At 34.2% G+C, this 15,303-nt stretch overlaps 1 protein-coding gene across 1 annotated transcript; it reads right to left on the bottom strand.

The window, feature by feature from the left end:
- Positions 1-4,336: 4,336 nt before the first annotated feature.
- Positions 4,337-6,256, bottom strand: LOC142537552 (uncharacterized). The gene is made up of 3 exons (XM_075643060.1): positions 4,983-6,256; positions 4,769-4,912; positions 4,337-4,678 (listed from the first exon to the last, which is right to left on the bottom strand). Exons 1-3 carry the CDS (start codon positions 5,562-5,564, stop codon positions 4,337-4,339), a joined length of 1,068 nt encoding a protein of 355 aa, XP_075499175.1. The 5' UTR covers positions 5,565-6,256.
- Positions 6,257-15,303: the final 9,047 nt, after the last annotated feature.

Below are 15,303 nucleotides of genomic sequence, written 5' to 3'. Positions count from 1 at the left end.
ACTCACGTACATTATACTATTACTTGACATCGTGCACTTGCGATTAACTTTGAGCATTCAAAACCATATTTTTATTGAGGATTTCACAGTGCAAGTTTTGCTTGATCACTGTCTAAATGTGAGTTTTGGCTGAAATAAGTAGTATTTTTGGGACACATTATATCTGGAGATGGTATTTCTGTTGATCCTAGCAAAGTTGAGGCTGTGATTAGTTGGCCTAGACCAACATCAGTGCCAGAGATACTCAGTTTTATGGGTTTAGCAGGATACTATCGTCGATTCACTAATGATTTTTCCAGTATTGCTAAGCCGAATACTCAGTTGACTGAGAAGAATTCCCCTTTTTTTTTGTCAGAAACGTGTGAATCCAGTTTTCTGGAATTGAAGAAGAGATTAACCAGTGCTCCTGTGTTGACTATTCCGTCAGGTACTGGTGATTTTGTTGTTTATTGTGATGCTTCACACAGAGGAATAGGTTGTGTTTTGATGCAGCGAGGACATGTTATTGCTTATGCTTCAAGACAATTGAAACCACATGAGACTCGCTACCCGATTCATGATCTTGAATTGCCTGCTATCGTATTTGCATTGAAGATCTGGCGACGCTATCTATATGGTGAGAAATTTGAAATTTATTCTGATCAAGAGAGTTTGAAATATCTGTTTTCAAAGTCAGAATTGAATATGAGGCAACATAAATGGCTTGATTTAATGAAAGATTTTGATTGTGAAATCAAATACTATCCTGAGAAATCAAATGCAGCAGCTGATGCACTGAGTCTAAAGGTATGTTCTTTATCCTTATCGATGATTGGTGTTTCGAATTTGATTGAAGATTGCTGTCTTTCTGGATTAGTATTTGAGACAGATTATCAGCCTCTGAGATTGTATGCCATTCAAGTTGAACCAGAGTTGATCTTAAGAATCAAAGAATCACAGAAAACTGATCAGAATGTTCAGAATTTTATTGCAATGGTCAGAGCAGGGCATCAATCAGAATATCAGGTTCGTGATGATGTGTTATAAGTGAATAATCGACTTGTTGTGCCAGATGTTTCAGACTTGAAACAGCAGATTTTGACAGAAGCGCACTGTAGTCATTGGAGTATTCATCCTGGTGGCAGAAAGATGTACAATAATCTGAAGAAACAGTTTTGGTGGAAACAGATGAAATCAGACGTTGCAGATTTTGTATCCAAATGTTTGAATTGCCAACAGGTGAAAGCTGAAAGGAAGAAATCAGGAGGTTTGTTGCATAGCTTATCTATTCCAGAATGGAAATGGGATCACATTTCCATGGATTTTGTTACGAAGCTACCACGATCCTCCCGAGGTTGCGATGAAATTTGGGTCGTTATTGACAGATTGACAAAATCAGCATGCTTTATTCCTTACAGAATGACATACAGACACGACCATGATGGCAGAGATTTATGTCAGAGAAGTGGTCAGATTGAATGGTGTGCCAAAGTCCATCGTATCAGATCGTGATCCTAGATTTACTTCACATTTTTGGCACAGTTTGCAACAAGCTCTAGGTATGAAATTACATTTGAGTACTGCATATCATCCTCAGACAGACGGACAGTCAGAGCGGACTATCCAGACATTGGAAGATATGCTGAGAGCTGTAGTGCTAGACTTTGGCACTAGTTGGCAAGATTCTTTGCCACTTTGTGAATTTTCGTACAACAACAGCTATCAGACGAGTATCGAGATGGCTCCGTTTGAAGCGTTGTACGGCAAAAAGTGCAGATCCCCTCTCTATTGGGATGAGATATCTAAGGTACCTGAACTTGGGCCGGATATAATTCGAGATATGACTGAGAAAGTAAAGTTGATTTAGCAGAGAATGAAAACAGGTCAGGATAGACATGCCAAATATGCAGATATTCGACGTCGACCGTTAGAGTTTGAGCAAGGAGACAGAGTATTTTTGAAGATTTCTCCTTTCAGAGGCATTGTCAGATTTTGCAAAAGGGAAAAGTTGTCTCCACGCTATATTGGGCCATATGAGATTCTTAAGAAGATAGGTACTCGTGCTTATCGACTCGCTATTCCTCCTTCTCCATCTGTAATACATGACGTCTTTCATGTATCTATGCTGCAGAAATATCTTCCTGATGCTTCTCATATTCTTTAGCCAGATGAGGCAGAACTTGATGAAACTCTAAGTTATTTTGAAAAACCGATCCAGATTCTAGATCATAAAGAAAAGCAGCTCAGAACGAAAACTATTCCGCTTGTGAAAGTTCAGTGGAGTCGTCATGGTATTGAAGAAGCTACTTGGGAGACTGAATCAGATATGAGACAGAAATTTCCAGAGTTATTTCATTGATGTGAGTTTCTTATTTAGCTTCTGTTATATCTGCTTGTTTTATATGCTTTGATTGCATGTGATTTTGGGGACAAAATCGTGTCTTAGAGGGGGAGAATTGTAAGGCCTGAGATTTGATCATTGTAATCCGAAATTATTAATTGATAATTGATGTAATTATGAAAGGCCAAGATCCGTAGAAGCCCGAAGAAGACATGAGTTAGGTGTGAGACCAGAAGGTCTCGCACATATGCGCGGAGACGAGACGCGCATATGCGCGAGCTGCTATATGCCGAGGCAGAAGACCTCGCGCATATGCGCGAGCAAGAGTTATGTACAAGCGCTGAGACAGTAGGTCTCGCGCATATGCACGAGACAAGGCGCGCATATGCGCGAGCATGTAAAATCTCCAAGTGCCGAGACAGTAGGTCTCACGCATATGCGCGCGGATGGGGCGCCCATATGCGCGAGCAGATGAATTGTTATGCGCCGGAGATGGACGCGCATATGCGCGAGACGTGCTGAGTGAATATTGATCCACATGTCTTGCCATGCATGGTAATGAGTAAATAATTCTTCATTCATTCAGAATTCTCAGCAAAAGAAACGAGAAGCCTCCAAAGAATCCTCAAGCTCTTCGGATTTTAGTTTGTGATTTTGCGAGATCCATCCGTCAGAATTTCAATCCGAGTTTAGTTCCGTACTTTTCTCGTCAAAGGCTTCAAAAGGATGTAAGTTTGATTATTTTTCAGCATGGTTCGAAAACTTAGTATTGGGGGAATCATAATTTGATTTATATTATGTGTTCCTGAGATTGTGATAATCATATAATCGAAACCGAATCGAAGAACGGACACCGTATGCAATTGTTATAATTTTCCAGATTTGATTTGATTGAGATTATGCAGAATTTGAGAATATCAGCTTGTGTTTGTTATGATTATGAGTTGTTGAGATTGGTATCTATTGATATTGTATTGCCGGTATCTCAAGATTGTGTTGTATGCCGTCAAAACAGAATTAGATTGAGTTCTGATCATATCCAATATTGCCTTGAGTTGTATGTGATATTGTACTTCTCGAAATGTCATTCCAGATTTGGTATTGAAGGCTTCGAAGACTGAACAAAGCCAGATTGAGGTTTGACTCAACCAAGAACTACGAAAAGAAAGGTATAAATCAATGTTAAACCGGGAAGATACAACTCGAGTAAGAGATAGCTTGAGTTTCCCAAAACCACATACCTTATTCTGATTGCTTTGATGTGTTTGCAATTCTTGAGATTGATATGCTTAGTCTATTGAGTTATAGCAAAGCATGTGTTATGAGTATTTGGCAGAGGTGCCAGGTCACTGGACATTTGGTTTATATCGATGTGCTTAGGAGAAGATCGACTCCTATTGTAGAGATTCGATATAGAGGGCCAATGTCTAGGAATAAGAACGTACCACCGTCTAGCTGGGAAGAGTAGGTGGGAGACTTGTTACAGTTCTTATTCAAACCGGGATCCTCCCTAGATAAGAGTCGAGTCAAGATTAAGAGTTTAAGATTTTGATTTAAAGCTTGATATTGCTTTATGTTTTCTTAGATTATGATACATGTTGTTTACAAATGTTATATGCTTTTATATATGTTTGTATGAAATGCATGTATACATTGTTTATACAGGAAATTATATTTCTCACCGGAGTATCCGGCTGTTGTTGTGTTTGTATGTGTGCATGATAACAGGTGGGACAAGATCAGGGTCGAGAAGAGGAAGAACGATCGAGATTAGAGTGGAGATTCGGGCCTATATGTAGAACTGGTTTTCCACACTTGATATGTAGTCGTTGAACTCTAGTTTGTTATGATTGTATATTGTACAAGACTTGTACTTCTGATCTTGTTGTAGATATTGCACTTGATTTTGTAATTCAATAAGATGATGCATAGCTTGTTGTAGTATTTTGTGCACTTGATTATAAAGTGTTCAACTTTTAAAAAAAAATTTCGACCTAGTTTAGTTAATTGATCCACTTAATCCCAAAGAAGATTAAGAAATGAATTAGTGTCCGGATCCCCACATGCATCATGTGCTACCTCAAAAGTCATCTTTTCTTCTGTTTTATCAACCTTTTCCTCAGATTTAACAACATTGTCACGTTTATCCACCACAAACCTTTTTCCCTTCATTCTACGTCGAATTTTTTCACCCTTTAATTCAGAACATCTCTTTCTCAGCATCTTTATATCATTCATTTGTAACATGACAAGTTTCTCAAAACGTTTTACTTCAGATCTATTCGTTTCTTTCTTTAAAACAAGATTCATGTCCACTAACAACTTCTCCTCCTCACAAAATGGATGTATCGACAGAACCTATTCACAAATAAAAATAAATACAACTGTCAATCAATTAAACATTAGTTTTTCACAACTAGATTAATAAACTAAAATAATTATAAGTACCTGAGTTGAATCTATGCGTTTCAACAATGTTTCAGTGTCAACTGCATTCAGTGGGATCTTGTTTTTCCCCCAACAAAACAACCGAGGGTAAACATTTAAACCACGTCTTACTCCTAAAACTGGGACTGTCTTATATAACCAAGCCTAAAACAAAACATAAAATAAAAGTTAATGAAAAATAATAAGATCATAATTAGTAAAGCTGAATACTAACCATCAATCCAACTGTGCATCCATCAACATAAAGCTTTTTCCCGATCTGACATATTTCTCGATATAAAAATCGGAAAGCAGCATCTCCCCAAGCATATTTAAAAAATATCGTAAGATCATCGAGATAAGGAAATATAAATCCATGAGTGATATAATTGCCCGTGGGAAATATTATGCAGTTGAAAATGAACAAAATGAAAGTTCTCACAAAATCATCAATAACACATTCATCGTCAATTCTTGCAAGAAAAATCAATTTTTCATAAATGGCTATTCGGTTGGCATTGGTGACCTTGCCGTCAAAATGACGTGTCAAAAATTTGGACTCCAGTTTCAGGTCCAAGTCAACTGGTTGTCCAACGTGATGTAGGCCGAGCACAATAGAGAAATCAGCTGATTTGAAAGGGATGGTAATGTTTTCACCAACAAAAAAAGAACATGAATCACCCTGAAATATATTTAGAAAATAATCAATCCGCCCACAACTAATAGCAAGGACTGACAAATCATTCCATTTGGCGAAAGGAGTATCATTTATCCGACTCATATGCTGTTCACCTAGAATTGACTTCAATTCTCCCATCACAGTTTTAACATAAGGAGGGGAACATCGTGAAAAATATTCTTTACCACTCTTCTTCTCATGATAATCATGAATTAGTTTCTTCTGCAGTAGTTTTTACATTAAAAAACAAAAAACAATTATACAATAATTATTAGAAACACAATTACAAAAAAGAAGAAGAAACATAACATAATTGCGTATACACAAAACGAAAAATATCATTTAGACATGTCTATTTGGTCTACAAATCTAGCCATGGTATTAGACGCAAAAAATTTAATTGCACTGGCCACAACAATAGACGGAAAAATAAATAATCACATAAAAATTGACTTGTGCATAAAACAAGGAATTTGGAACAACAGCTTCGAAATCAAGCACAACTACTAATTTTTGAATTTAATCAAAATTTCATAAAATATTAACAGTACAACTAAAAATTCGAATGAATAACAATATCAAGAGCAAAGCCAATAAATTGGGAAAAAAAGGTTGTCAATAACCTAAAACAAAAAATAACAGTTTCAAAACCACAAAAAAATTTCCACAATTAACAAACCCTAGACATTGAGGAAAATATGGTTCTCGTTCGTACATTGCTTGGATTTTTTCTTATTTCTAGTTCTTCGACATTTATTCGAGGTGCTAGCTTCTGCAGATTAGTTTGTCGCCTTTTTTTTCCCCATTTGCTGCGTCTCAGTTGAAGCTTTCCCTCTTTGTGGTGATATTCCCTCAATCGGTCGAAGCAGCTCTGCGGAAGAAGGGAGAGAAGATATAATACAATAATAAAGTAATAGTATCAGCAAAATAATATAATAAGTAGAAGGGTAATAATGAGTTTTAATCAAATATGAGAGTAATTCAGTATTTTCCTCTTCATTGGGGAGTTTAAACATACAAATACAATTTGTCAGGTATTGAATATAAATATATTAACTATTGGGTACTGACCGTAAAGTTCAGAACTCAAATAGGAATTTATGGGCAATTTGCTGATATTGTTACGTGTAAGGTACTTTTTTTATTTCTATATTTTGTCTTATGTAATATTTCTGATAATATTTGTCATTTATTTCAAGTATTAACATCGTTAGTTGATTTTATTAGAAAAATCCGTACAACCACATTTGAAAAGGTAATTTAAGTAATTTTTGTATATTTTAATTGTATTATTTATATTGTATTAATATAATTATTTTTTGTTCACTTACATTACACGAATAAGTATAATTATGTTAAATTTTATATTTTTAATATTAATCACGATATAAAAATAATAATAGGAATAATAATAATAAAATAATAATTGATATAAATTTGTGATTTTTGAAAATATTTATCAAAGTTAATACTTTGAATATAATTATTTATTTTAATATGAGAATTAGTTAATATTATTGTACTTAATACCAATGGAAAAAATATATATATCTTCAATTTGTAGAATTTTTTTAAATATAAAAATATATATAAATTGTTTTAAACAAAAATATATATAAATTGTTTTAAACTATACGATGTCTATCTCATATTGCAAACAAAATAATGATTCATAATTAATTATTTCTAAAAAATGCTAATTTATCTCGTACAATTAACAACTCTCTAAATAAATTTTTTTATTATTCTCATAATAATAATAACAACACTAAACACAAAAATAATTTGAATATTATCAAAAAATAATAATAACATTACCTTTTAAAAATCGTTCGAATGAAATTGATGACAAAATCAACAAACAATATTATCAACTAACAATGTTAAACATTCTTATAAAAGATAACATTTTAAAACAAAATTATTTCAATAATAATAAAAATAAAATTAATACCTGTTAAATACTTTAAAATTACTGATACTCGATAAATCAACGCAGCGTAGTCGAAAAATACAATCGAAAACAAAAATATGTGACAACCTTTAAGAATTTTGCGCAAATGTTTGCGCAAATGAATAAGAGGAAATTTGCGCAAATGAATCGAAGAAATGGGCGCAACATATTCATAGAATACGTGATTGGGAGTCACATATTCAGAATCCGTGACAGTGTGTCCCAAATTAATTTTACTCCACTTTTTTTAAAAAAATTTAGAATCTGGAAGAAAAAATCCCGGATTGCACTATTTTCATAAAAGTCTCAGTTTTGTAATAATTTAATAAATATTTTTTTTAATTTATATTATTAAAAAAAAAAACCCATTAGAGACAAAACCATGCACCAAAACAGGTTTTTGTGCTATTTTGGCCAGCCTCCGAATGAACAATTCAAACCAACGTCTTGGGCTGCGGGTTAGATGGGTCGATTCGTCAAATTTTTTTATTAAAAAATAATTATAAAGTACAATTTTTTAATTAAAAGTTTATAAAAACATTTAAAACGATAAAACATGGAAAATAAATTTTAGTCAAATAGTTCGAACAAAATTTAAAACCAATGAGAAATTAATAAATTAATTAGTCAAATAAAATATGAAAAAAAATTAAAAAATAATTCAAAGTTAATTATCATTAAAATTCATTATAAATCAAATAAAACTTAAAAATATATAAAAATACTTAAAAATACAATTTTATATAAAAAAAGAAAATTAAACTACCCTGTCCTAGCCCGATCCAGGCTCAAAACTAACAAAATATAATCTTGTTTATATTTGTCAAACAGAAAAATTGTAATCCATTATCTAATTACAATTCAATTTTAATCATTCAAATCATATGCACTGATAATCTGTCGTACTCCACAATCCACAACACATTTAACTACTCTAACGTTCTCAATGAATTTTGTCAAGGTGACAGAAAGCCAAATATAAAAAATACTCTTCCGTCCCAATTAGATAAACTTGTTTTTTTAACTTACATTTTAAAAAAATCATTAAAAATAAATTTACATATAAACTTATTATTTTATCTCTATTTAATTCATTAAAAAATTATTACATATGTTTCAAATTTTAATTAATAGTTGTATATTGGTAAAATAGTAGACACAATATTTCTGAATATCATATAAATCTATATATTTGAGACAAACAAAAACAAAAAGTGACCCATATAATTTAGAGTTTGAGATATAGGTAGTATGTATGTTGTTGTTGTTGTTGTTGTTGTTGTTGTTTGCGTGTGTGTGTGTCTATATATATATATATAGGTAGTATGTATGTTGTTGTTGTTGTGTGTGTGTCTATATATAACGCCCCGAAAATTTAAAGGTCCACGCGAACCACATGCATATAAATTATTAAATTCTCCTGTATTTTAATTAAATGTTTTAGTTGCATGAATTAATTATGTTGTGAATAATTGTATGTTAAAAATATATTTTCTACATTGTTGCATTAAAATGTATTTTTAAAGGTTATTCAAGTTGCGATCGAGGAACGGAGACCGAGGGCTGAAAAATAGAAAATGTTTTTATTAAATAATTATTTTTAATTATTTAAAATATGGTTGATTTTTTCTTTAGTATTTTTGAAAACATAGGGTTTTGAGGTGATTTTATACGCCGGGACGTAAATTTTATCGGTGTTGGTTTTTCAACTAAAATACGAACTTTTTGGCAACCCGGCTAATAAATTCACATATTTAATTAAAGAAAAACTTTGTTAATATTTTAATTATGTCCTAATTAAAACTAATGGGCTTAAATTTCAAGGCTTAATAGGCCTAAAGCCTAGTTAGTGGTTAATTAGAGTATATAATATATTAAAAAATCCCAAAACCCTATTCTAGTCCATCAAATAATCGGCCACCTAGTTTATTTTCTGAAAAACTCTTCCCACCACACACACACAAACCTCACGGCACTTTGAAGGATTTTTGGTAAGGGTTTTTCGAAGGCAACAAGCAAAGTAGAAGCCGTAGTCGTCTCCCGTTCTTCGTTGTCAACGATTATTCGAGCGTATTATACGCAAAGGCACGCCTAAATCTTCCTTTTCTCATCCATCATATCATATTATGATTTGAATTATTGAATGCATGAGGAACATGAAATATTTTAAGAATTTTCGTAATATTGCATGTATGCTTGAGGGAAGGTGATTTTTGAGTCAAATAATTTGTTCTTTGCATGCTAAGGCGGTTGCCATGATGCTATATTATGTTTAAGCACAGTTTCAAGCAAAACAAAGTCCCACACACACACCCAAGATCGGCAGAAACCAAAGAAAACAGGAAATAAGAAAACTGCATACGGCTGTCTTGGGATAGGGTGATCGGGTTTCATGAGGGAGGGTTGAGCTTGGTCTTGGCTTGGGCCGGGGCACGGCTAGGGCATGTCACGGGTCAGGGCTGGGGAAGAGTCCTAGCCACGCTAGGACTCTACCCGAGAGCACAGCCTCAGCTGTTGCTGCCTTCGCGCGGCTGCAGGGGCTCAGGGGCTCGATGCGTGGGCACGGGCTGGGCAAGGGTGGTTCACTAGGGTCATAAGGTGGTGCACAACACGTTGGTTCAGGGGCTGGGGCGTCGGCTTAGGGTCTAGGCACCAAAACATAGAGTCCAAGCTCATTGAAACTCTCGGCCAGCTTATGGGCAGTAGAGGGGACCTTTGTTTTTGGTTTTGGGGAGGGTTTCTTGATGAAGTTAGAGTCCAATAGGCTAAATTATTGTGTTGGGCAAGTTTTGGCTCGACTTGGTTCGTGTGTAACTCGTGAAAATCAGAAGTTGGCTCGGGGTCGAAGTTTAGGTGTCAAAATAGGGTTTTAAGTAAAGAAAAATTGGAAAACGGCTCACGAGGGTCAATTCAGGGTCCATAAGGGCTAAAATAATATAAAAAACTAAATTTAGAATTTAGGAATTTTATATTAAAGTTTGGGATTTTTCGGGATTAAAACACCGTCAAATCAATTAATTAAAAGATAAATGAAAAAGTCTAATATTTAAGCTAAATAAAATTATGGAAAAATTTATGTAAGCTTAAATAATTATTTGGGACATGTTAGAGTCATGAAATCAAGAAAACGTCAAGAAACGTAAAATGTCAAGTCAAGGGGTAAAACAATCTTTTTACACCTATAAATTATTAAACGTCATGGCAGTGCCCTAAATGCTATTTTTATGATATTATGATTATTTTTAAATGTTTTTGAAATGTTCATGATTAAATTATGATTTTTAAATGTCTAAGAGATTTTTATGATTTAAGGAAGACATTTAAAAGACATGTTGCATGCTTGGTTTCAAAAACAAAATGTTATGTTATGCATGATTTTTATAAAGTGATGAGAATATAAATGTTGAAGGAAGTGAAGTGATTGTGACTAATTCGTTAATGTTGGCGAAGGGTTATGGTCCCAGTGGGAGCCCGACGATCGTGTTTCCATCATTACGAATATGTGGTAACGGTTTTGTGCTAACGGAAGAATGAGAATATTGTGAGGGGAAAAGGCCCCAGAGGGAGCCCATTTATTGGAAAAGGCCCCAGTAGGAGCCCCGACGATCGTATTTATATTCGAATAATGATAGGCCAGGGCCCAATTGACCGGTGAGAGTGTTGCTGGTGTCCCCCTCCGCCCAGTACTGTGGTTATATGTAGATGGATCCATCGATCTTCATGTCATGATCAGGAAAGTTACAATTAATGATCTGAATTCAACAAAGGAAAAAGAAAAGGAAAAGGAAAAATGTTTATGATCATGGAAAATGTTTTATGTCATGTCATGTTGAGGAAAAAGGAAAAATGTTGAGGTTTGTGAAATGCATGTCATGAAAATATTTATGCTTAAGTTTATGCATCATGAAAATATTTATGAAAAGGGTCATGTTTGAAGTTTATGCATCTTCATGAAAACGATATTTTAAGTACAAATATTTTTCACTGTTATATGTTGACTGTATTACGTATTACTTGCTATAAAGATGATGGTGTGTTGAGTCTTTAGACTCACTAGGTGTGACGGATGCAGGTGAGGATGAGGGAGGACTTGACGGATGATTAGACTGAACTGATGGCGCACACAACCCGAGGACCAGTGCTTCTATTATTCCGCATTATGACTTTTGACTCATGCTTTATGATTAAAGATTTTTAAGATTATTTATTTATGCATTTGAGAGATTTTTGAGAGGTTTAGTATGAGCTATTCTTTTCAAATTATTGCTTTTTAGGTTTGGTAAACATGCGACGATTTTATTTGATGACTGTTGCACTTGATATTTAAAATGCTAGTGGATTGATGTTTTATTTTAAAAGGGCAAAATATTTTATAGTCATGGCCGAAAATTTAGTGGAAAAAAAAAATTTCTAGTACTTTTAAAGCAATAAAAAGGGCAGGATGTTTCACTATATATATATATATATTTAATCACATAATAAAATGTTACAATATAATAACTAATTTCAAATAATATTTTTAAATTTTAATTGACTTATACAACTTGATATTTTCTGAAAATAATTAATAATAATTTCATTCGATGAATTGTGAAATATATTAAATAATCATATATCTTTCTATTACAAGGACAATTTTTATATGTGGTTGTCACTTACCCAAAAGATACATAAGTAATTTTTAGAGTTAATAAGTGTATTTGTTATTTTTAAGATTAATGAATGTGAATATAAAACTGATAAACGTTAGGGGATATATGTAATATTTAAAGTAGATTGGATTATTTTAATTACTGTAAAGTTGATAGAAGAATTATGAAATTAACCATATTTTGAAATAATAAAGAACATAATTCTAATTTCAAAAGCTCAAGTTTCTCACATTGAACTCGAGCGTTTATATTTATTTCAATTTAATTATCAATATCAATCCAAACACAATATAACCTAATTATTTAACCTAATCTAAATTTAAAAAGCTGCTTAAAAAATTATCCATACGAACTATTTTTCTAATTAGCTGATAAAATTACATATTATTTAATTTTTAATTCAATTATAAATATTTTTATGTTAAAATAAATTAATCATATGTAGCTTTAAAAATATATTTATTTTGTAGACAATATGAGTAGTATAAAACCATAATTTCCAACGGTCAAAAATGGTGATGGAAACTTCGTTTATTTGTATAATCTATGGAAGAATTCTCTGTTTTCATCCTTGCCATAAATTGAAATCAATAGATAAACCCATTTACTTGATTAATCAATCAGGTAACGGGAATTTTCATAGATTATTGGATTTCTTTCATCATTTTCGATAAACCCATTTTCTTGATTAATCAATCAGGTAACGGGAATTTTAATAGATTCTTGGATTTCTTTAATCTTTTTCGATGTTTTTGTGTTTTGGATGAAACTCTTTTGTTAAATTTCTGATACTTTTCATTTTTCGACATGTTGAAATCTTGATTCTTTTGTTTTTTTTCTTTTTTCTTTTTCGGTGTTATTGTTTTTGGGTGAAACCCTTTTGTTAAATTTCCGATCCTTGTATTTTTTCGGTGAATTTCATTTTTTGATTCTTGTAATTTTTACGATTGTTCATTTTCGATTCTTGTATCCAAATTTGTAGATTGTTTGGATCCCATTCGCATGTGATGATTGAAGGGATTTTAGTTCCTTCGTTTCTTGGCGATTTATTTATTTTTTGTTGTTTGTGTATTGATTAATCAGTATTTATTGATTCTACTTTATTGGCAGAGATGAGTGAAAAGTTAGAGTTTATGTTCGAAGAAATTTGATTTAAAGAACGAATGCTTCTCTACTCGTGCCAATTTTTTGCGTTGATTTTGTGCATCGGAAGGAACCCTTCTGTTTCATATTTTCATGTTGGAAATTTAGTGCTTAATGAATGAAAATTAAGCAAATAAATCAATGTGTTTGATTGGGAAATTCGAAACGAAGAACGAAGCTTAATGAACGAATATTAAGTTCGGTGGTTCTGAATTAAACTCGAAACGAGTTCATCAAATGTTGAAAGAACTTAAAACGAGTAGTCGGAACATGCAAGGGACGAAAACGGAAAAAAAAAAAATTGGTCGATGAACAGTAGCAGCCGCGCAGCAGCGCGCGGACTGGCAGCCGCGCACCCACGCGCGGTTCTGCGCGCGGGTGCGCGCGCCTGCCGAGCGCTCTCGGCAGACGCTGCCGAGTGCTGCTCGGCAGCGCGCGAGCAGGCGCGCGCACAGACGCGTCCCTGACGCTTCCGAGAGCGCTCGGCAGCGCGCGAGCAGGCGCGCGCACAGACGCGTCCCTTCGGATTTTTTCGAATTTTCTGATGTTTTTTCATCTCCTTGGCATTGTTTTATGATTTTGATCAGTTACAATGGCCAAGGGACACCCCCTATGAATGAAAGATCATGTCTTTTAACATGAAATCATTAAATGATTGATTTTTGAAAATCAAACATAACATTACATCATATGCATCTTCTTCTTCTTCTTCCTTCTTCAACAAGAGAGAGTTTCTTCATTTCTTTGTGAAAGAACTTGAATATTTGAGTGCTCATTATTCAAGTGTTGTAGTTGTATCTTGGGAGAAGATTGCCACAACCTCTAGCATATTGTGAGGGGCAAATTCTTCTTAAGGAGAAAGTGTTCAACACTTGCCTCTACAAGCCATATTCTTTGTTTTCTTCTTGCTTTCCTCTCATATTTGAATGCCACAACAACAATCTTAAGTAGAATTTTGATTTTTGATCATTTGCAAGAAGAATCTCAATGGCATCAACATCTACAACTCCACATGCAACCATTGCACAAGTAGAGAAACCAGAAAAGTTTTCTGGTGCAGATTTCAAGAGATGGCAACAAAAGATGCTCTTTTATCTCACAACCTTGAGTTTGTCAAGGTTCTTAAAAGAGGATCCTCCCATCGTTGCTGAAAACGAGACAGATACCAACATGAGGGCCACTTTGGATGCTTGGAACCAAAGTGATTTCTTGTGCAAGAACTACATCCTCGATGGACTTGACAATGCATTGTACAATATGTATTGTCAAGTCAAGATCGCCAAGGAACTTTGGGATATGCTTGACAAGAAATACAGGGCGGAGGATGCGGGCTTGAAGAAGTTCATTGTTGGGAGGTTTTTGGACTTCAAGATGGTGGACTCAAAATCTGTGATGAGTCAAGTGCAAGAACTACAACTTCTCTTGCACGAGATTCATGCGGAAGGAATGAGTCTAAGCGAATCTTTCCAAGTTGCTGCGTTGATCGAGAAACTCCCTCCGTTGTGGAAGGATTTCAAGAACTATTTGAAGCACAAAATAAAGGAGATGGGATTGGAGGATCTCATTGTGAGATTGAGGATAGAAGAGGACAACAAGAGCACCGAGGCCAAGGCAAGTAAAATGGCAGCAAGGGTGAACATTTTTGAATCAAGTTCTCAAGGGAAGAAGAGGAAGTTTGAGAAGCAACCACAACAAGGCCAACAACCACCAAATAAGAAGAAGTTCAAAGGCACTTGTTATAACTGCGGAAAACCAAATCACATGGCGAAGGATTGTAGGAAGCCAAAGAAGGGAAATCCTCAAGCCAACGTAGTTCAAGAAAGGTCGGTACCATTTGATTTTTCTCAACTTGATTTGACTGCAGTTATTTTGGAAGCCAATTTGGTGGAAAACCCAAACGAGTGGTGGGTTGATACTGGAGCAACTCGACACATATGCTCCAACAAAAGGATGGTCTCCACATACACTCCATCGGCCGGGAGAAAACTATACATGGGGAACTCCGCTACATCTGAGGTGGTGGGCACCGGAAATGTTGTACTGAAGATGACATCGGGTTTGGAAGTAACCCTCGTTGATGCACTTCATGTACCAGACATAAGAAAGAACCTCGTGTCGGGGTCTCTGT

Source organism: Primulina tabacum, chromosome 2 (assembly GCF_025594145.1).
Source record: "Primulina tabacum isolate GXHZ01 chromosome 2, ASM2559414v2, whole genome shotgun sequence".
In the NCBI taxonomy this organism is placed as follows: domain Eukaryota; kingdom Viridiplantae; phylum Streptophyta; class Magnoliopsida; order Lamiales; family Gesneriaceae; genus Primulina; species Primulina tabacum.
This window is presented reverse-complemented; position numbering and strand designations above follow the sequence as displayed.

What these genes read in the sequence shown, in the direction of transcription:
- LOC142537552 (XM_075643060.1), bottom strand. Translation starts at nt 5,564, where the DNA reads ATGGGAGAATTGAAGTCAATTCTAGGTGAACAGCATATGAGTCGGATA. An exon ending in GATGCACAGTTGGATTGATG is followed by an intron (nt 4,913 to 4,982) that starts GTTAGTATTCAG and finishes GTTTTGTTTTAG; the next exon opens with GCTTGGTTATATAAGACAGT. An exon ending in AACGCATAGATTCAACTCAG is followed by an intron (nt 4,679 to 4,768) that starts GTACTTATAATT and finishes ATTTGTGAATAG; the next exon opens with GTTCTGTCGATACATCCATT.